Source organism: Lycorma delicatula, chromosome 5 (genome assembly GCF_047948215.1).
Source record: "Lycorma delicatula isolate Av1 chromosome 5, ASM4794821v1, whole genome shotgun sequence".
In the NCBI taxonomy this organism is placed as follows: Eukaryota; Metazoa; Arthropoda; class Insecta; order Hemiptera; family Fulgoridae; genus Lycorma; species Lycorma delicatula.
In genome coordinates this window covers 79,064,985-79,090,133 of record NC_134459.1, presented here as the reverse complement: position 1 = coordinate 79,090,133, position 25,149 = coordinate 79,064,985, and the positions used below count along the sequence as shown (strand labels likewise).

General features: G+C 28.7%; 1 protein-coding gene across 1 annotated transcript in view; it reads right to left on the bottom strand.

The window, feature by feature from the left end:
- Positions 1–25,149, bottom strand: part of LOC142325690 (nephrin-like) — a 575,430-nt gene that overhangs the window by 27,264 nt on the left and 523,017 nt on the right. Inside the window, exons 7-9 of the mRNA XM_075367722.1 lie at positions 22,359–22,503; positions 10,039–10,169; positions 8,061–8,220 (exon numbers count right to left, since the gene is read on the bottom strand). Of these exons, the coding sequence (XP_075223837.1) occupies positions 8,061–8,220; positions 10,039–10,169; positions 22,359–22,503 (436 nt within the window). The remainder of the gene's footprint in view (positions 1–8,060; positions 8,221–10,038; positions 10,170–22,358; positions 22,504–25,149) is intronic.

Genomic DNA, 25,149 nt, shown 5'->3' with positions numbered 1-25,149 from the left:
CGTTAAAACAACATCTTTTCATTGCAATTATTTTGACTTAATACTTTTTATTATTATTAAAAAAAAAATTATAATAAAAATAAAGAAGATGGAATTAATTTAGATTATATCAATTGAAAATTAATTGTACAATTACTTACAGCAATAAAAATAAAATTCAAAATTTAACAAAAATTTATGTACAAATTTATTTTTTCTAAAAAAATAAAAGTAAGCTTGAGATTACATGTATTGTGTTTGTTGAAGTACTTGGAACTTTGTATAGTACTTCTTTTCTAGTACAATTTTTTTTTAAATTGTTGTTTATTACAATTCTATTCATAGAAAATTTTTGGACTAAAGTTGTTACAGTGATAGGTAAGAATAAAATTATATTTTTTATCACAATTAATAAAATTTAATATAACACAAGTATAATTACAAAAATAATTACTCTTTTTTTATTGGTCACTAAAAATTGTTCAGGAATAATGTGACATAACAAACACATTTGGAAAATAAATAAATATAGTAAGAATTACTACATTATTACTACATTTATTTTATTTGTAGTAAGAATGTAGTTACAGAGCACAGGATACATACAGATACAGGTACATCTGCCACAGACAAATAAATATACACTTTAATACAATCTCAGAGTAAACATAGAGAAATAAACTTAATGCTACAATCAACATCAGGAGCATAAAATATTCAATAAGTGTAAACATTTCTTGTTGACCAAGAAACATACTTTTAATATTATGTACCATGCTTCATTAACTTCAATTCTAAAATGCAGAATTATAAAATAACAACTGTAGTTAACTTCTGTATATTTGGCGCAACAATGGTAATAGTTATAGCTGACCTATAAGATACAAAAATCTCTAAAAAGAATGGCATAACCATCCTTAAGAACAACAATCATACCATACCAGACCAACTATAGAAACTGAGAAGTAATGTAGTCTTCCATTACTATCTTCACTTCAACAAATAAACTGTTCTTTATTTTTATTCAAGCTCACAAAATTACAGTTATTTTCAGTTTTAAAAGAATTTGCATTTACTACAAGTACTGTGTACATAATGTATATTATAATCAAGGTAGAATAACTGAAGTTGCTTTTATAAATCAGGACCAGAAAAAAGATTGACATAAAAGCAAGCAAAAAAAAAAATTAAAAAAAAATTTATGTAACCATTTTTTTCAGAAAGAATGAATTCTATATATGTTGTTTCTACTTAGTATATAAAACAAAACAAATAAGTTATTTTAAATGATGTGAATCAACTACTAGTTATTCTAAGATAATCTCTGATAATAAATAAGATTTTTTTAAATGGATTAGAGGGTAGGCTAGCACATAAGTATGAATATTTTGTTAAAAGAAAACCTGATAAAAAACAAAACCATTTCCTGAAAGTGCACTAACAAATAAATGGAGGGAAAATAAGAAAATAAAAACATTACTAAATCATCCAACAGAAATTGTTTATGTGTTATGGAATGCAATTAATCCTGAAGAAATTTTCTGAAAAGTTATGTATGTATGTTTTTTGGACAGGAAAAATAAGTGTTACATAAGAAAAGAATGGATATTTGTAGCATGTAGAATGTGAATGAAGATAAGTTATGAAAATTAAATACACTATCAAAAAAATAAAGAAGTACTTGTGAATGTTATGAAGTCTGTGTTTTATGTTAGTAACAAGTATTATTTATAATAAGATGAGAAAAATGTAACTGGTTATGTTAGTAATAAGGGATTAATAGAAAAACATTTATTAAAAATAAAATTAATGAAAGAAAGAAAAATTGTCTAAAAGTAATAACTAATTCCAAAGCAGCCATTAATCAGAATTTTTTAGGGTATCCATGGACCACAACTATTAATAATAACAACAAAAATAAACAGCAATTATACAAGTCCAATTAAAGTTCACATAATTAAGAAGTTTTTGGATTTAAAAAAATTACACTGTCAAATTTAAAACTTTCACGTAGGATTTTCAGAATTTCAGATGATTTGTTTTTCAGAAATAATCGACTTACCAAGTAAAATTCAGAATGTTTTAACAAACTAACCAATGTGGCAGTAATAATTTTTTTTATTTATTAATTTTTTTACATAAATTGTCCGATATTATTTCTCTCTGTAAATAAAACTAAAAAACTAATAAAAAAGCTTGTTATTTTATGTGAAGTGGGGAAATTTTTAGTAGTTCCCTAAATAATGGAAATTATTTTTACTCCAGTTTCAAATATTCTTTTTGTCATCTTTGACCGAGATGTCAGACTTTAAAATTCCCATAAGGTTAACTAATTTTAAAATATATGACTATTTTAGTCTTGGAATATGATGAACATAAAAATTATAAAATAAAGTAGGACGCCATCTGGCCATTTAATGATTAGTTATGGAGTAGATATTAATATGCATTTGCAGATTAATTGACCTGCCTGTAATAATGGTCATAACAGGTATTATGAAACAATAATATATCATACCCTAATGGTTATATTAATTAAAACATTTATAATTTTCAAAAAATTAACTTTTGGTTATATGTCTCCATCTCTGGGGCTTACCCTAAATTCAGACTTATGCAAAATAAATATCTATGGAACAAAAAAAAAAACATTTTCTGTGTAAACCAATTTGAAAAAAAGAAAACACTTAAAAGCCTAAATACAACTTAATATTCTCATTAACTTAAATCAACAAATCTTAAATGTACAAACAAAGAATTATAAATAAATGATTGAAATATAAAATAATTAGACACTTGAACAGTATAAAGTACGTAGAAATAGAAAAAAATACCATAAACACACTGTTATTCCATGTCAAAGTGACCAGGGGTCCCTTACCCTAAATTCAGACTTATGCAAAATAAATATCTATGGAACAAAAAAAAAAAACATTTTCTGTGTAAACCAATTTGAAAAAAAGAAAACACTTAAAAGCCTAAATACAACTTAATATTCTCATTAACTTAAATCAACAAATCTTAAATGTACAAACAAAGAATTATAAATAAATGATTGAAATATAAAATAATTAGACACTTGAACAGTATAAAGTACGTAGAAATAGAAAAAAATACCATAAACACACTGTTATTCCATGTCAAAGTGACCAGGGGTCCCCAGTTGACCATCTCCAAACTTCATCAAATTTTGGGTGGACATTCGCTGTGGTCTAAAATGCCATTTTACCAAATTGTAGCTCTGTATCTGCTATTACTGATTTTCCGTGATCTTTTGAAAAATGGATACTTACTGATAGTTTGCGCATATATGCAAAACATTCTAACTTTGACTTGTAATTTTGAAGGCAATAATAAAGCTGTAGGTTTGAGTTTTAATACTTTTGGTTAACATTTTATGCTGAATTCAAATATTTTATTCACAGATTTATTTTAGCACCTAGTTTTGAGATATAGCAGATGAAATTCATCTAAAATGTTGTTTCAACATTTTATAAGTCAAGGTTTGTGCTTTTATAATTCCTTATCTAGTACTTTAATCAGAACAAGACTTTGTAACCTGAAAAAGGGCATAATTGTGTGTAACACCCTAAAGTTTCAAAGCAACTGGAGGCTTATGTCAGGAGATAATCATAATCAAATTTTGCCAAAAATGTTTTAACTCTATTTTTGACCTACCTTTGAAAGTTTATATCTCAGGTATACCTTCTTAGCATTAGTTTTATAATAGTTAGAAAGAGCAACTTTTAAGCTACAAAATCCATGCAGGTTGCTTTTGACCTGCAGTTTATAAGTGACAGAGAAAACAGTTGAAAGATAATGCATCTTTCACACAGGGAGCAAGTTTTCCATAATGTTTATGGATTAAATGAATACGTTCTAGTAGAAAGTAATTTTTTATTAAGTATCATCCGTTTTGCTACCTGTTAATAGAAAGTTGTTAACTGTATTAACTGTACCTTGCCTTCTATTGAATGCAAAGGAGACAGTTTCAACTAATTATACCTGTTACGGCAAGCACAGTTTTTAAAAATATTTATTACACATGCACAAAAATACTAAAATCATATACAGTCATGAAGTAAAACACAGTCGTGTAGTAATAACAAAGTGTAATAAAGTTTACAATATTATAGAACACAGTAGTTTCAAAATAAGATAAAAATATTTAAAGTAGTCAGAAACGTTTTAGCACAGTACTTTTAATTCCAGTTCAGTTTAAATTGTTTCTTAATCATAGATTGGATGTATTCTGGAAACATATATTGTCATCTTGATGATGTCAATGGTGCTTCAAGAGTAGCAAAAATGTGCTGTTCTGGAATCCAGCAAGTGTCCTTTCTTGGGGGCCAATGATAAGAAGGAGCTGCACCATGAGGGTGCATAAAACTAATGAAGCATCATGTTCTTCGAAAGATATATCATATATATTTCCAATAAACCAACTATTATTGTCATACATGCAAGCCACATGTTGGTCTGGTTGCAAGCTGGTAAGTGATATGCCTTGAGTAGGTTTATCAGTTTCATAAACATCAGCTGCAAATACTGAAGTATCATTCGAGACTCTGCTGACTTGAATTTTTAGCCTTCCTAACTGGCAAGTGGTGCATCTCTCTTCTTCCAGCAATCGTGTGACCACTAATAAACTGAATTTCCTGATCAGGTCAGATTCTCTCAACTTCTTATCTTGGAATAAAAAAGAGACTGATTTCTGGTATATTTTCTTTACAAAATTCAAGTAGGTTTCTTGGTGTCAATATCTGGTTTTCTATCGGTTGCTTGGCACGTGCTGCTAATCAGTTTGTAGTATCTCCAGTTCCATCACAAGGTGATTTTTCGTGGTTAGTACCAAAGAAGTTCCATTCAGCTGTTATCCCAAAGTCTTCTTCATGGTGGCACAAATTGATAAAATTCTTGAAATTCTTATATTGAGCAGTTAAGCAGCTGAACCATCACTGAAGTAGTGTATATATTTTATTTCAGTCACTGTCTTAAGCATTTGGTCTTAAGTAGACAATCACTGACCATGCAAATGCTAAGATTCTGAAGCTCATTTATACTGTAATAAACCATGAATGGATGAAGTGTAGCTGTTTTCCCAATGGAATCCCTGTACAGCATCTTGCAAACAAACAGTTCTCAGCAAAATCCATCAGGATAATAGTATGATTATCATTTAAATTTTCCTTCAGTTGTTTTAATTGTGAACTTTGTTGTTCTGAAACAAAGTGGTGGCTAGTCAGGCAAAAACTTTTAAGGAATGCTCTTCAATAAAATGTTTCATAGTCACCTGTTGTGTCTCCAATCTCTCTCTGTCTGTATGAATCCACTGCTTATATTCTATTAGCTCCTCCAAGTCATAATCTTTAAGTTCATCTAATAAATAGGACTATCCAGTTTTTTCAGGATACTGTTCACAATGTTGTAACATGCAATCCTTAGATTCTAAGCTGCAGACACTTTTCTCAGTAAATATCTTGTAGTCATCCTGGATGGATATTTCAGCTATCATGACCTTAACATTTGGTGAATGGTACAAACACAAACTGAATGTGTGCCAGCAGTACCACTTTGGCCTAAGCTTATAAAATTTTGAGAAGGAAATATCACGGCCATAATGTGTACAGTAAGCTATGAACATCTCTTTTAAATTACACAGAAGTAGACATTTCTACATGTGGACTTTTTCACCACTGATCCTAACTGAAACAAAATCTTTCTTTCCTGGACAGATTTGGGAAAATTCATCATCAAAAAATTTGAGGACGCGTCTAATATTATCCTTCAATTTTTCCTTTTTTTCTGGTGTTGCCAAAATACCAACTTCAGATTTGAGCTTCTTGGCCTGCTTCACCATTTGCATTGAAACCTGGAATTCATCAGCTGTTTTCTCAATACTCCAGTTACTGGGTGCCAATGTCAAAATCTGAATTTGTTGGGGCGAGCTGAGATCAAACGTTTGGCTTTGAGCTCTTCAATCAGGATATCCTGATCTTTACATTCTTGACACTGCTTACTCTTTAATGTTTGCATTACATCAGTAACACTCAAACCAGCAGCAGCTGCTGCTGTAGTAGCAATAACATCTTGTGCTCTTCTTACCTTCTGCTTCAGGTAGCCTATTAAATCCTGTTTGCTGACATATTTAAGCTTCAAAGGAGAAATTCCAAATAGTGATAATGAGACATCCATTCTTCCAGAAGCCTCTAGCACTTCCAAATCACTAGATTCTGATTCTGGTTGATCATCCTTTGGCTGAATATCTCTTTGAGCCAATTCTTTCCTACATCATGGGCATAACTTTTGATCTGGCTTGAAGTCATAGTTTGTTAAAGGTTTTAATCGGTCAGCAGAATCAATATCAATAGGCCACGATTCATTTCTGGCTTTGTGCAACTCTTTTCCAAATGGATTACAGCAGTTCTGTAGGAATTCAAACTTTGTCAGCAAAAATGCTTTATGATAAGAACATATGTCAACATCTTCATTAAAGCTAATTCTAGATCGCTGCTGTAAATGCTCTTTGTCTAAAATGCTCTTTGTAGCTTATAGCTCTTTCACAGGCAACAAAAAAGTTTTGTTGCCTGTTTGTTTTAGTATAACTAAACATTAAAGACTTGTAGCATTCAGAGCCATCAGGCTTGCCAAAATGGCAGGGGCCAAGAACTTCACTCATTTTAAAAGAATTCAAAACATGGAGATAACAATAAATGTTATATAGAATGTTCTAGAAGAAAAGGAATTTTCCTGAAATTTCTTGAGTGTTTTGGAGAATAGAACATGTTTTCCAGAACATTCTAGAAATTTCTTGATCTTTTTAGAAAACGGATTTTTTCAGATCAGCCTATAAAGTTCTACAATAAAATTTTCTGGAACAGTGCAAATGTTTTTCAAGATATTGCAAATTTTAGAACATTCTTTAAAAATCTAATAATATTCTGAAGCACTGAATGTGTTTCCACCTTCAGTTGTTTTAATTAACTAGAAATATCCACAGATTAAAAATTTGTCACATGCAAAAGATTAATTACCTTTGAAAAGCTTTCTTACCAACTATAATATACGGGTCAAAAAACAAAATGCATAGATTATGTAGTTTAAAAGCTGCCCTTTCAACCTATTATAAAACTAACAAAATCTGAGAAGGTATACCAGAGATATAAACCTTCGAAGATGGGCAAAAAATCATAATAAAAACATTTTGGCCAAATTTGGTGATGGATTTCTTCTGACATAAGATTCCAATTGCTTTGAAACTGCAGGATCCAACACATAATTAATTCCTTTTACAAATTACAAAGTCTCATTCCGATTAAAGAATTAGATAAGGAAATATATAAGCAAAAACTTTGACTTTCAAAATACTGCAACAAATTGAAATTGTTTAAATTTCAGCTATTATATCTTAAAACCAGTTTCCAAAAGAAACTTGTGACTAACATATTTGGATATAGCATAAAAAGTTAACCAATAGTACCAAAATTCAAACCTATATCTTTATTATTGTTAGTCAAAGATAACACTTTTTACATGTGTCCACAAACTATAAGTAAGTACTCCTTTTTCAAGAGACCACAAAAAATCAGCCATTGCAAATAAAGAGCTGCAATTTGGTAAAATGGCATTTCAGGCCATGGGGTACCTGCACCAAAATTTGATCATATTTGGAGATGGTCAACTGGGGACGATTTTCAAAAGTGGACCACTGGATATGGAATGACCCTGTTAATTAACAATACCAGTATAAGCAATATATCTACTTGAAATAGTTTTTATAACAGTTAAAATTTTCTGCCTCTCAAATCTTTATCATCCACCCCTCCTCTAATTCTCCAGTATTTTCAATTCACAGGTTAAAATATCATAACATTGTAATTTATATAATGAAGACACCCTATAAAAACAACATGAATGTCCAACAATTGACAATGAAGTTTGCTGTAAGTTATGTGGCATTTTACTATAATAACATAACATTACTCACTAAAATATTAGTTTACATAAATATGGAATAATTATTATCATTTTCATTCATAAACATATATAATAAATGCAATTATAACTATTGTTATGCTTACATTTAATATCTAAATAAAGAGGATTACTTTCACCGTCGCCTTCTTGATTGCTTGCAATACACGTATATATACCACCAGATGTGCGACTAACACTTTGTAATACTAAACTTTGATTTGAAACTATCATTCCAGCACTCATATTGCTATACAACATTTTACCCTGTAACAAAATAATTCAAATTTTAAATAATGACTAATCTAGAATGGAGGAAATAACAAACATGCAAGACATGAACAACTTAGAATGTAAAAAATTAACGAAAAAAGAAAAAAAAACGAAATAAACATTATAAATCTCTAATTATCAATATGTTTATCTTCATTAAAATGTAACAACTCATCTATCAAAAGTATAAATAATTTATAAAAATTAAATATTATGTAATAATTATCATTATTATGAAAGAAGAGAAATAAGAATGTGCAAGACTTTTATTTGTGGGACTCTCTAATCTGGAAATTATTATAGGAACATCAAAAATAAAAAAAATAATAATTTACACATAAAAAAAATAACACATTTAGAATTTACATATTTCTCAAAAGTCTACAGTTAAATTCTTTGTAATCATCAATCTCTACATTATTATACATGTGTAAAGAAATATGGAAATACTGTAGGAATCACTAAGAGACAACTTACTAGTTACAAATAATTGATAATCATTTTATATTCACAAAAGAATAAAACTATTTTTCATACAGCAATAAATTTTACAATCCTATACATCTACCAATAGATTAATCCATTTCCAGCCCCTAGGCTGAAACGCATTTACAACAGTTTCGAAACTTATAATGCATTAATTAAAAACACACAGAGGAATGTTATGTTAGACCCGCTTTATAATTCAATATTCTTCACATACTTAAAGATAAAAAATATTTACAAATAACATATATTGGATATCAAATGCAATCTACTGAGATAGCTGATTCAGTGGAATGATAGCTCTTCCTATGGGATAGTCCAAGACTCTGATTTTAGATCGAGATTGCAAGAGAGCCAAACTAGTGGGTTTGGTCCCCTTGCAATCCATCCATCAATTCCTGGGTTATCTCTTGCTTTTGTCTTGCTCATCTCCCAATTCTATTTTTTCTATGTTATTCTTTCTCCACCCATTCTTTTAACAGTCTGGACCATTTTAGCCCCTTATTCACTATTTATCCTACTAAACAAACTCTCCTTTTGTATTTCAGATGCTTTATTTGAGTCACAGACATAATAAAGAGTAAAATGATAAAATAAAGTAACAAATTAATGAACCACTATAAAAAAAGTATTACAGACTCTTCTTCAACTTGTGTTCACTACTTTTAACTAATATTTATAACCATTTTTATCTATCTCTCTACACAGGCTTTTATAAATTGAAATTTATCTATATTTCATTTATGGAGAGCTTGCTTCCAATTTCATTCAGAATGTTCATATTTTTAAATGAAATAATTTATTCTCATTTTAACATAAAAACCTTTGTGGGTAAGATATAAAGTTGCCATCCTTATAACTTGATGGTTCCACACCTGCAATGTCTCAGTTAGTAGCATCCTGATGAGTTTGAAATATGAATGAAATGTTAATAGCTAAAATTATATTTGGCATGATTCTAACCTCATCATTAATATCCAGTATTAAACAATTCAGGTGAAGTTTTACTGGATGCTGTTAGTAGTTTTTAATAGTAATGGTTAAAGATAACGCTTAATGTTACTTAAAATAAAATATTTTTAACAATCCATAACACACACACACATACACAAAATAAACAAATTAAGCCTGGTAAGCTTCAAAATTAAGTTAAATTTTTTCTTTCTGTATTGAGTACTAACATAACCTACTTATACAGCTAATTAATTAAAAGTATATTTAAAAAGTTATTATCTAGCAGAGCACATCTGTATTTAAGTTTCCAATATAGGTTATGAGTTTCAGTTTCAAACAATAAAAACTATTACGTCTGTGAAAAAAACTGACATTGTGTCTCCAGCTAACTCTGTAGACCCAAGGATTAGATTTAATATTACATTCAAAATATACGTCTGCACCTTCCTTAATGCCACTAGCATTCAAACTTCCACCCAACTCCAAAGAAACAATTGGCACATCTATGAAAAAGAAAAAGAATTACATATTATAATTGTAAACTTGAGATATAACATTATACTTTATTTCACTCAAGTTATTCAGTGTTGTTAATGTAGTGATAAAAAATATGCTTGTAATCAGTATTTACTTAATATTGATCGGCTGCTGCAAAAGCTATTGCATATTCTGCAGTTCTGTGGGACTTTGATTAAAAACAAAGAATACAGTGATACTTTTAATATATTTCCAGGATACTTTGATAATTAATATTTCCAATGGTCTTACTAGAAATGATGAGAATGACATGGAGTAAAACCAATCATTAAGGTTTAATTTGATTCAATTTAATTTAATTAATAATAATAACTTAATTTAACTTGTTAAATTAAGCCTGTTTGAAAAAACCAATACGATTTAAAAAAAACAAAATAAAAATACAAGTATATCAAATATTAATATCTGAATTCCAAATAAACAGTGTCACTGTGTACCCTAAAACATATAATCAGCAGATAAAACTCCACTGATCTCCGTGGCGGAGAAGTAGGATCTCAGCCTTTTATCTGGAGGTCCCAGGTTTGAATTCCAGTCAGGCATGGTAGTTTTCATACACTACAAATTCCATTTTCATATCCCAAATGCAAACTTCAAGCTTATGTAGTAATATTATCAAGAAAAAAAAAGAAAAAAATCTGTATTACATGTAGATGATACATATAATAGAAAGTTTGTAAAAATTACTGCTTTATCACAAGTGCAGCAACATCTGTTTTTATTTTTGTAGAATAATGTTTTTGTTACATTATTATCATTAGCTATTAATATTATAGTGTTAAAGACTGCTACTCTTCCAACCTCTATGGCAGAATGGTAGCACATTTGTCTATCATCCAGAAGGTTTTAAGTTTGAATTCCAGGCAGGTTTGGAATTTTTTATTTTCTACAAATATTTATTTCATATCATATTTCCATGCACATGTCTTAAGCTTATATGATGAATTAATCTTGGAAAAAAAAATGGCTTGCTTTCAAAAGGTTTACTAAGATAGGTTTCTCTCTATTCTGTTTAGCCTTCAGGACCACTGTAAGGTGTTACTTCAGAAGATGAGTGAGGAGATATGTATGAATATAAATGAAGTGAAGTCTTGTACAGTCTCAGGTCGACCATTACTGAGATGTGTGGTAATTGAAACCAAACCACCAAAGAACACCAGTACCCACAATCTAGTATTTAAATTCATATAAAACTGGCTTTACTAGGATTTGAACCTTAGAACTCTCAACTTTGAAATCAGCTGATCTGCAATGATGAGTTAACCGCTAGATCAACCTGGTGGGCTACTAAGATAGGTCTAGATGAGTTGAATGTATATTATGTTTATACTGCATGATACTAAAACTTTAGGATTTACTGCCCTCAGGTCAATTTGCTTGAACAGAAAAATTCTTCCAACCAGAAAATAATATTAAAAAACAACAATGAAGTTAAACAGTATTTGAATGAAAAATAACAATAATTTGAGATCTTGCTGAAAAAACTTATTATGAGTGGATAACTGAATTGAAATCTCAATTAACTATTTGTTATTACAAACAATTGCTGTTACTAATATTAAAAATTGCTTATATTTAATGATTAAAAATTACAACTTGGATTTCACTTAGGTCTTAATGTTGCCTTGGTATTGATTGTAACAGAGGCTGTAGCTGATTGTAACAACGACGAAAAGAAATGTGATGTGTGAAGGAATTTACAGTAACAGCCACAGGTGAACATTTTTGGTAATTGTTGGATCATACAAGTAGATAACAATGTTTTTACAAATAGAAAAAATCTAGTATGCACTATAAATAAACTTATAAATTTAAATATCAGAAAATGAGCAACTTTTCAATGATAAGAAAGAACATAAAAGATGTATAAGAATTATTTTAACAAAAAGATTTTCTAAATAAATTCAAACATAATGTATTTATTTATTTTACACTATAATAAATTACTGAAGGAGATTAGGATATTATTCAGTTCCGTACAGTAGTTATAACTGCCCAATATTTTATTATTATACAGTGTTAAATATGAACAAATGCGTTTACTGATGAATTCTAACACTATATTACAAAAATGTAGTGCAATATTTTATTTGATAACATCCTTTTGTCATTTTACTCTTTTAACAAAGAACTTATTAGAGTAAAACATATTCACACAATTGCATTGATATTTTAAATTTTATTTATATCACTACTGACCTTAAAAAACCATTAATCATGTACTGTTATTAAATTTAAGTTACACAATTCCCTTATAATAAAACCATTCTAGTGACACTTTACAATGAACTAATGGTACTTAAATTTTTACTACAAATTATATATATTAGAACCAATAATAATGCTTTTCATGAATATTCATGTAAGTGGGTAAAATAACATCTATCTACAAGAGACCACTAACTGCTTTCATAAACGTGACATACTTAGACAAAATGCAATTGTTTTTAAAAGGATTTAACTATGACTAAAAGCAAATGAAATGGTTAATATCTGATTTCTCCATCACCTTAATAAAACAAACTGTAATAATAATAATTTAGATATTAAGGTGGGATGAGAATTACAAAGAAATATTGAAATTAAAAAAAGAAATTATGAAATGTTATAATTAAAATTGGTCCATTCAACAAACTATGTTTTTCTATGCTGATGCTAGCATTTCATGTTTTTAATTAAGAGAATTGACATCTTAATCTATATGACAGGATGTACAATGTAAAAGTACACATACACATACCCAGAGATACACACACACTACTGCTCTTTGCATAGGTTTATACATCTAGAATAATAAGACTGGTAGCTTGCTTTTTTTTAATTATTTTTAATCAGGAGAAAAACCAAAGGACCTTATTACTGCTTAAATAGAAAAAAACGCTAAATTTTTAGTTAATTAAAGAGAATATTTCTTTTAATAACAATTGTAAAAAAATAATAACTAAATGATGTGAAAAAATTTCAACAAAAAAACAAAATTAATTAAGAAAATGACTAAATAATGCTGAAGAGATAATCTAAAATGGGCTTAAAAAATATATCCCAAAAAAAGAAAATTTTATTCATCCCAGTGTATAAGTTGACTCAGTTTAAAAGTCAAACTTCATTTTAAAGGCATTTGAATAATTATAGAAAGATCTACTATAGAAAGGTATAGTTAATATACTTAAAATTATTATAAATTACAGAAAGATCTGCTATATTAGTTAAATTTAAATTATTACAAAAAATTTACTGATAAATAATGTGCATACAGTTTATTTCAGGGCTGTGATAATATCGGCAAGTTGTAAGGCACAAGATACATTCTTAAGGAAATATATACAAGGGTAAGTCAATTATTATCCGCAATGCAGTTATAAATTTTATTGCAATACAAATAGGAAACTTATGTGTACATCATTTTTCAACATAGTCCCCTTGCATTTCAACGCACTTGGTCCATCGTTGCACAAGCTTCCTGATGCCCTCATAAAAGAAGGTTTTTGGTTGAACTGCGAGCCAGGAATGCACTGCTTCTTTCACTGTTTCGTCCGAGGTAAATCAACAGCCCCTTAATGCCTCTTTGAGTGGACCAAACAAGTGGTAGTTAGAAGGGGCAAGATCAGGACTAAACGGAGGATGAACAGTATTTCAAAGTTGAGTTTCTGTAGCATTTCAGCAGTGTGGGCAGCAGTATGTGGTCGCGCATTGTCGTGCAACAACACAACACCTTTCGACAGCAGTCCTCGGCATTTGCTTTGAATTGCAGGCTTCAGCTTGACAGTAAGCATCTCACTGTAACGTGCACTGTTTGTTGTCGGGTCCCTTTCCTCATAATGTTCCAGTACTGGGCCTTGTGAGTCCCAAAAAACCATATGCATTTGTTTTCCTGCAGATGGTTGGGTCCTGAACTTTCTTTGCAAGGCGAATTTGGATGTTTCCATTCCATACTCTGCCATTTACTCTCCGGCTTGTAATGATGGATCCATGTTTCGTCACCAGTGATGATTCTGTCTAAGAAGATGTCCCGTTCATTACCATAGCGATCCAAATGTTTTTGGCAAGCGTGTTTGTTTATGCAATTGTGTGAGTTGTTTTGGGACTCATCTTGCTCAGACTTTATGAAACCCAAGTCTGTTGTGGATGATTTCGTGGGCAGAACCATGACTAATTTGCAGATGATGTGCCACTTCATCAATAGTTACTTCTCTGTTTAAGAAAACCATGTCATGTGCATGCTCAATGTGTTCCTCATTTGTGGTGGTAAATGGTCATCCGGCTCCTTCGTCGTGGGTAACACTTGTGTGACCTTTTTTGAATTTTTCGGTCCATTCGTAGACACTCCGTTGCAACAACACACTGTTCCTGTACTGTACTGAAAATCTTCGATGAATTTCGGCCCCTGATACATCTTCTGACCACAAAAAACAGATCACTGAATGTTGCTCTTCTTTGGTGCAAACAGAAAGCGGAGCAGCCATGGTTAACGGCAGGGCAGCAATAATGGAACTAACCTAGCAACATCAAACCTGCACAGACATAACAACAATTAAACTACGCATGCATCATCTATGCAACACGACAGTACTACCAACATAAACAAAAATGTAACTAAATTGCGGATAATAATTGACTTACCCTCGTATATAATTTTTTGAAAGTTCAAATAATTTATCAACGTATTGGTCACTGTGCTAAATAAATTTAAATAAAATAATTTATAAAAAATAAAAATAAAAACAAACTTCAAGAAATAACAGTACTAAAAAGTTATGAATAATTACATTTTTATTTTATTAACTGAACTAAAAATATTTAAAACAAATAACTATCTTTGAACTCAGTGCCAGCCAACATAAATTAAACATAAGTTACGTAAAATTTGTATCTCAACAGACCGCTAGGTGGCATAACAGGATTTCCACATATAAAATGGATCTAAAGAGCACATAAGAGAGAGCGTCACACAATCATACCACTTCTTGAGTTCGCTAACGCATATATACTTGGTGATAATATATCTACCTAAGCATCTATAAAATATTCTTATATCATATTTTTGTATGTCGCATTTTATTTTTGTAGATCTTATATTTTAGTAAAGGCAATTACTTTTATATGGATATGAATACTAGATTGTGGATACCGGTGTTCTTTGGGGTTGGTTTCAATTAACCACACATTTCAGGAATGGTTGACCTGAGACGGTACAAGACTAAACTTCATTTACTTTCATAAATATCATCCTCATTCATCCTCTGAAGTAATACCTTACAGTGGTTCTGGAGGCTAAACAGATAAAGAGAGATCTTATTTTATTGTAGTAAAACTTCTATTACTAACTTGCTTGTTTGACATAGGATATGTATTGTATAGATCATAGGTTTTTTTTTTGTTTAACTTGTGTTGGATGGCACTGACTTCAAAAATAATTATTTGTTTTAAATACTTTTACATTAGTTAATAAATAAAAATATAATTATTTATAACTTTTTAGTACTATTATTTGTTGAAGTCCATTTTTATTTTTAATAAATTATTTTATTTCACATTTTTTAGTGGTATCAGTATCTACATATATATATATATATATATATATATATATATATACATATATAATATTTAATGTATTATATTATAACATTAATATATTATATTTAATATATACATATAATTATATAATTAAAATAGAGTAGGCCTACTAAACATGATGCTCAAATGGGAGCAACACAAGTTGCCAAGAAAGGAATGATTGCTTTAGGAAAAATTTGATCTGGACACCACATCACTTCCTTGTATGCCTATTAAATTACATATACACATTTTTTGTTGCACTTCATTTAAACTTATTTCATTTGAAAGTGAGATATGATCCTCCAATTCTTGAATTAAGTGGAAAGTTACGCAATTGCTGAAATATTAGTTTTTATTAACATCAAATATTTATACAATTATTAATTCAACAAACTTACAAGAAATATTAGGATAGAGTAAAAGGTTCTTTATTACTTGTATTACGAGATCAGTATTATTCGTATCTTTGTGAGTTGCTGATTAACAAACTTTTAGATTTCTGGTGTGTTGTATAAATAAAAGTTAATAATAATTAAACTATCATGTTTACTGAACTCCTGTATACTGGTTACTAATGTTAATTTTGACCTTATGGTGTAAAATATTCAGTTTTCATTATTGAATTATTTGGTAAATAATCACAAATGAAAAAGAAACAATCATATAGGAAAAAGAAAGATAACGTGAAGAAATATATTTTAAAAAAAACGACAAGATGAATATGAAGATGAAGAAAATGCTAATAAGAAGGAAAAAATAAAAAAGTTAAGAGAAGACCATAAATACAAACAGGAAGAAAATGTTAAAATGAAAGAAAGAATAAAAAGATAAAGAGAAGATGATAAATATAAAGAGGAAGAAAATTTGAAAACTAGAGAACGTGTACACAAATTAAGATCAAAAGAATTATATCAAACCAAAGAAGTGATTAAATGATTTGCAACAAAAAACAAATAAACGAAATGATGATCAACTCTGACTTAGGAAGAATATTATCCGACAATATCAGAGTAGTAAAGAACTAAATGATAAGAATTTTTTGCAAATTAATAAAGATCGGGCATATATGCCTCATTTATATATTGTTCTTGTGAGGGTCTATTTTACAGTCATTCTGTAGTTAACTGTAATGTAGATAAAATTAAGCAAAAATTCCAGAATAATTAAATAAAATTAAACAGTATTTAAACTAGAAAATCCAAAAATAATACGATTCTAAATTATAATTTTCAATCAATATTAAATAATCAGATGTTTTACCAAATCTATTACATATACCCATATGTAATGCCTATTAAATTAAATTTACACATTTTTAAAATTATTTAATTATTATTGAATTATTTATTGTTTATTGTAAAAAGTTTTTTGCAGTCATTGGTTAATAATAATTAAATCAATACATTTAAATTAAAAAAAAGAAAAGTTAAAAAAATAATTAAAAAAAAGTTAAAAAATACAAAAGGAGATGCAGTCTGATTTGAACCGATGTGCCCTACCTTTAAGATCCAAATAGCTCATAAATTAAAATTTCAATTTCAGTTTCAATTGCAATCAAAAAGGGAAGTGTACAATTAGATGTTACAACAGTGCTAAATCCAACATTTCAACAACCTACGATTAATTGTTTCTGAGTTATGCAAGATACATACGCTCATACATATATACGTTCATATTTATGTTAATACTGAAACTAGTCAAAATGGATATTTTCATTGAAATATGAAAACTGAAATGTTTCGTGATCACATTACTTCCTTTACTTTGTACAAGGAAGTAACAATAGAGAAAGAAATACCATGAATATTTCTACAGACTTCTCAACAATGAGAATGTAGACACTCACAAATGAGAATGTACAACAATTGATTCTTATGGAATAAAAGTCTAGAGAGTCATGCTCATCATGTCAGTTTAATACACAAACGTTTGTAAAAAAAAATGCAAGAGCAACGTTCTCACTGCCTTTGCTTGATATATGAGGAAAGAGAGTTACCGGAAGCTGCACTCATAAAATTTGATGATGATACTATTGGTTTTAGTTTTCATATGCTGATGATTGCATAGCCATTTCACAGTTTGTACAACATTCCAAGCAACAAAGGGATACGGAGATGTTGAACATAGAATACTCTTTCTAATATTAAGCTGAGCTGTAACTGTTCACAAACTGCAGGGTACAACTCTTGACAGGGCAGTGATAGACCTCGGCAAGAAAAATTTTGCAAAGGGGCAGATTTACGTCACTCTTAGTCGAGTTAAAACTCTAGAGGGCATTGCCTTGTCTAATTTGGACCCAAATAAGTTATTTAAATATATCACATTATGAGAAAGCCGTGACAGAAATGATGTCAGGTTGCATAATCTATATCATTATTGCAAGTAGACCATTTGGATAAGGTTTGTACTCACAAACCTTGTCCCAATGGTCCAGTTAAAAAAAGTGTTTATAATAACTATAGAATATTTACTGCAAAATTATAATATTTAATTCGATTCATACAGAGTAATGTTGGCTGGGAGGTTGTTGTATGACTATTTAATATTACAAAATCAGAATTTTTATCATGGTAGTATTGGAAAATCAGAATTTATTATAACATAATATAAATATAAATAATTGTATAATTTTGCAATTAGGGATAATACAATTTTTCACCATTTTATATAAATATTAAATGTAGGGTTAATATTGATGTGGAGTTTAGAGGAAAGTAGCTGAGGAAAAATTATGATTATTTAAGGAAGAAAAATAGAGAAAGAAATGCCAAGAATATTTCTACAGAGACTAAACAATGATAATATACACTGTTATTAATATCCTAGTCATACAGGGAACAGAGAAACACAGTACTGGTGTGAGTGGTCAGCGGGTAAGGGTGTCGAGCCATTCAGTTTTTTTGGTATTTTTTCTAAGATTATCATCGGATTTGATTAAAATTTATATGGGATGTTTCTGAAAGTATATTCTTTTGATTAAAGGAAAAAATTATCAAGATCGGTTGATTAACAGTGGATATATTGCGTAACACATAAAAAAAAACAAAAAAAAAAAAAAACAGTCAAATTGATAACCTCCTCCTTTTTTGAAGTCTGTTAAAAATAACAAATTATGCATCAAAATACATTAACAGAGAAACCTAAAAAAACTAATACAAATATAAATATATATATATATATATCCAGTTTCTGATATATGTAAACATTGATTTTACTTATTACTTTAATATGAAATTCTATTTTTATAGCTTAATGTCATTAAAATAAATCCCACTCTCATATATTCTGAAAAGTATGATGACATGAAATAGAGAGCGATATAGCAAAATGGCTACATTAAAACAAACTGAGTGGTTACAGTATTATTACTTGTACTATTCAACTGAGTGCATTGAAATGGGTGAATAATAATTCTCATTACAGTGAAAATTTATAATAAAGACATAGTGAATAAACTATCTTTTATTAATTAAAACTAATAACAATTGCATAACAGTATATTACTGAACACTAATTTTATTTAATAAATTATTTATTCATTGTAATATATATTTTAATTTACATTTATATATTCATTATTCAATCTACAATACTTTTTTTATTTTTCTAGCTAACTTAGAAAAATAATAACATTTTAATTTGAGCATTGATGTGTAAGTCAACCACCTGCTTCTTTAATTGTCTATTCATCATAATAAATCATAAACTTGATTTCAAAATCTTAAAATACTCTGAATTTGTAGTAAATATAAAAATAAATACAGTTAATAAACATAACTAATCAATAATAATATTAGTAGAATACACATACACACACACAAATGCAATAAATTAGTAATGTTAAAAATATAAATTCATACATATTGGAAACAAAATAATTATGATCAGAATTAATTAATTAGTAATTACTTATATTTTATTAATTATAAATTAATTAATATGATGATAGGAATTGTTATATGACAGGTTTTTCACCTGAATTGAAGATAAAAAGATGTTTGAAAAAACGACATTATAATAGAGGTTGGTGTTAAAAGGTATAAGGTATTTTGGGTATGTATCCTAGAGTACTCCAAAAATTCTGCGAACTAGATTAAATTTGTATCACAAATTGTGTTAGGTATATTGTCTCAATGAAAAATCCTAAATCATTCTGATTATTTTCTTTTTCTCTTCACTGCTTGATTATGTTTAGTAATTGCATAACTTCATTAACATTATTTTTGGATCTTATGCCTCCTTAATTTTACTTTCTCAATTTTTCATTCATTATCACCTAAGATAATCATTTCTCATCTACTTTTTTATATGTTTTATTAAATAGAGAAAAATTGCTGATCTCTTTAAATCGTAAAGTTTAGATTATGTGAAATTGTTATAATCTATTTAAAATCCAATCTTTTTAAAACATTAATTTTGTTATACAAATTGTTAGCATGGATACACAGATAAATAAATAATTTATGTATATATAACACACACAAGTGCGCATACCTTCACTTATGCAAACAATACAACAATTATACAAACTGATAGATAAATATTTTTTTTTATGTAGTAGCTACTAAACTAGTTGCAAATAATTTATACAATTGTAAAAAAAGATGTTGATACATTGTAAAAATTAAAACCTTATCATTTTATTCTTGAAAATGTAAACCCATCAACAAAATGAAATGTTAAATCACTTGACAAATCACACTTGTAATATCCACCGACATGAATTTCACAAAATTTCTGTTGAGAGATGTGAATATCAACTTTCAATTCACATTAAACTTAGAAACTTTAATATATAATTCAAATAATACTTGCTGCCCATTCAAGAGTCACCATTAATAATTCACTGAATACTTAAGCACATATCTTGACAAGATGTTTCAAACTAATTCTCTTCATATTCCACTTTCTCTACTCAAACATCATGATGAGTTAAAGTGGAAGTGAAGACTGTAAATCCAAAATATTCTCAAACTGCCACAATCTACCTTCGTATCTATCAGTCAAACTGTATTGTTTAATGTAGGATTATAAGATTCATAACTTGAGAAAAAAAATATATATATACACACATAAGTAGATTATTTTAAAACATTATTACAGTATGTATAAATGATTATGAACATTTTTTTTTTTTTGTTAATTTTAAACTGAAAAAAAGGAAAGAGCTTGTAGAATATAAATATTTTTTTTTATGGTTACTACTATTACCATAAGTACATCTTGCTTGATTGTTTTAATGATATTTTAATAAAATATAATCCTGTCAATATACTATCGTGTCATAAATATAATAAAAAGTAGTGAACAATAAATGTTCATTATCTCTTGTAAACTGTAAACTTTTTTTAAAGTTTTATAAGTAGTGTGATATGACAAGTATGAATTTCCATACCATATCACATTTGGCTGAAAAACATGCTTAATGAAGTGGTAATTTATTTCTAGCTAAAATTAAACTGAAAAATTTAAATATGGCACAAGTACATTACATTAATAAAACTGAATAATTTATACATACCTCATACCATAAAAAATTCAGATTATATTAAGAATAAGATTATATCATGAAAAAGCAATCAGAGAAACACAAAAAAGTAATTAAACTTAAGAGAAATAAAAAAATTAATAAACCTGTTACTTTAATGTATCTATTTGTTAGGCTTGACCTTTCTGGCTAATTAATAATCAGTAATAGAATTTCTATACAGTATTTTTTAACTGTAATAATAAAAAAAAATTCAAAGTAATTATTTACTGATTTGGTTTACCAATAAACCAAACAATTCATCACAGAAGGAAAGCATTGCACTAAGAACTGCAAATAAAATTTTATCTCATCAGAAGTTAAACTGTACAATAGTATCCCCTTGAAAAGAACATAATTCTATAAGTAAATATATACAGTATTTTGACTGATGGTTCCTTCTCAGTTATTAAATTAGGGATGGCTCCCAGAAGAACTGTGAAATTCAGATAATAATATATTTAAATTCTAATAAATAATATATGTAAATATATTACAATATAATAGTATATTAAAATATATTAAATAAACCTTGTAGTACAGAATGACTGATAATTAAAAAAAATACACTGTAATTACTACAGAATAAACCGCCTTATAAATGACAGGATGTGGGATCCCGTGAAAGTACTTTCATGAAAAATTAAGGTAAGGTATGTCTTATCTCAATATTCTGTACTAGGTGTTTATTTAATTATAATTTAACAGTAGAGGACTTATAAATTTTAATAATATAAAGATTAATTTCAGTAACATAATTGAATATAAATATTTTCAGTGTGAAATAATTTAATTCTTTTTAAATTTTGTTTCAATATTATTATAATATAATATATATTAATATTAAAATAATATATGTTTTTTTAGTTTGGCTTAGGCTGATTAAAAATAATCTTATCTCTGAAATAGTGAAAATTGAAATAATCTTTTGCATTTTCTTCCAATCAGCAATTATTTTCATCTTATTAATCAACAACTTTTTTTTAAATTACAAAAATAATCTAAAATTTAATTCTTATTAAATGTAATTATACTTATATAAAATAATACAAACAAAAAAAAAACTACTGACGTGATATATTGAGCTTCCATCCATCTTCAAGGTTAGAATCAGGAATACCAGGGGTTGAAGCCCGACAAGATAAGAATTTGCCGTAATCCTCAACTGTAGGAACAAAACTTAATGTGCTAACAGTTCTGTTACCATCAACAGAAATCTAAAAAGAAAAAACAAATATACATTATAGATTTTTTTACAATTATTATTGTACAATAAATTATTTTTCTGATTTCTAGTAGCATTAAATTTAGTCGTTGATTGTAATTTTAAGCTCATTTATTGTTTAATTATTATTATTATTTCGGTTACTAATGTACTGTATTAAGACAATACTGTACACTAGTACATTAGTATTTTTCCTCTTTCTTGAAATACCCTTTAAGCTCCCCGTCGCAGCTTTGCCTGCGCTATATGGTTATTTGTGTTACCCGTAGGGGTCACTTCTTTTATTTCATGTTCTTTTCAAGTAACCGGTGGAAGGTGCAGCCAATCACACATACAATTACGGCGGCAGTGGCCGTGTTGGTTGAGCCACAACGTGTATACTTTCGCACCCTTAAAAAATCGGAATTAAAAAAAAAAAACCGAAAATGGTTTATAAATATTTATCTATTTATGGTTATTTGTGTTACCCGTAGGGGTCACTTCTTTTATTTCATGTTCTTTTCAAGTAACCGGAGGAAGGTGCAGCCAATCACACATACAATTACGGCGGCAGTGGCCGTGTTGGTTGAGCCACGTGTATACTTTCGCACCCTTAAAAAATCGGAATTAAAAAAAAAAAACCGAAAATGGTTTATAAATATTTATCTGAAAAGTATTTGGAAGCCCAAATCTACTCTGAATTTCTTGTTTACTATAATCGGGATTGAGAAAATTTAAAATCTTTGTTCAAAATTTTTTTTACCGTTCTTCATATCCTTAAAGGTCGAATTTTAAAAATCTAAAAATTGGTTTATTGAGATGAAGAATACACTCACCAAAAATCAGGTTGATCTTTTCGTTTGTTACCGATAAATTAAAAAAAATTAAAAAATCCATCTTAACATTTTTAATCTCTTAATTTCATAAAATGTAGAAATCAATTTTTACTTATTCACAAAAAAATCAATTTTCAATCTTCTTTTCATTTTTCAATCTTCAATTTTTAGTTATTAAGATTGCACACACCAAAAATTAAGTTGTTATCTAGTTCGGATACCGAGAATAAAAAAAAATCATGTTACTCCATTTTAACCCATTAAACTCGAAATTTCAAAGTGGATTTTCTTAGTATGTACTTACACCGTAAGCAGAAAGAAATATAAATTTTCATCAATTTATCTTGCATAGTTTTTGCTGGGTGTTGATCACTCACATGTTATTCTATATGTATACACAGCACCCCTATTTTGGTTTCGCCTGAGATTATAATGTAGCCAACCTATTTTCTAACAGTATTAAATTTATAGAACTTCCAGATATATGATATTTCATATTTTTTGTGGTGTTTTGATTTCCTAGTAGCAGAATGTATTGACTTTTCGAATTACCAGTTCTGGATAGTCCAACATATAACTGTCCTTGAGAAAAACAGTCTGATCGTAAATCAATACCAGTGTGTTTGAATGTCTGGCCTTGCACTTTATTGATTTTTATAGCAAACAAACGTTTTATAGGGAATTGCAACATCTTGAATTGAAATGGTAAGTCTGTTGGGATCATTGGGATGCAGGGTATAAGAACAAACTCTCCTGAAGCTGGGCATGTCAAAATAGTAGTCTCAATGATGTGACTTCGCATAATTTTGCAACCTCGTTCGTTACATAACCTTCGACGGTTAAGGTTTTGCAGTAAAATAATTGGTACTCTCATTTTAACATTGAGACTATGAGCTGGAAAGCCTGCAGGATTAAGAGAATTCAAAAATTCTGGAGGATAATGCATCTTCAGTATTTAATTACAGAATACAGATCGATATTCCTTGCTTTGCCCTTCAGCTTTTACTAAAATCATACTATTATATTCAAATGCAGAAATATTTTGAGGAGTTACAATAAACCTTTTGCAAAGCCACTTGTATGGTTTTTGTTTTCAAGATAGGAACTTCAGGACAAAACAGTGTCTTGCGAAATCATCGGACTGATAAAACTCAAAAAAAGTAATAAGGGCGGTCTTCTCTGAACTTTCAAGGACTTGTTGGAAATTTTGTTCAGTGAAATAAATACATTGATACTTTTCTAAGTGAACCGCTAAGTGAACAATAGTGGAATAACATGTATAATGTATTGGAAAGACAAAAAATCCCCAATCGACCTCAGATGTACATATACCTGTATCATTAATGTACTGATTCAATTCATCTTTTTGATTTTCAACCGAAAACATTGCTTGATTTGAACCTATACATCCATTTATTATCAATAATGTTACTTTGCATGTTTAAAGTTGCTGTATGACCTCCATCCTCTGGACTTCTCTTGTGATAAGTTGGGTAACCGTTATCTGTAGTTTGAGTGTTCCAAATGTACATTTGAGGATAATTTTTTGAATATTTTCCATTTTTCATGATGGTGAGACCTATGTATATCACCACATCGTCCGTGACACACATGTTTACAAACAATGTCATATAATAATGGGGCAAAATTTTTATCAATGAGTTCAGTACATGTGATAAGTCAATTTCATCAGATCGTATTTTAATTACTAACCATACCAATATGTGACAATGAGGAATCAGTAGATTTTTGACCAGTGAATAGTTTGGTTTTTATTTCTAGTCATTCATGATTGCATGTAAAAGTTATAAATAAATCTGGAC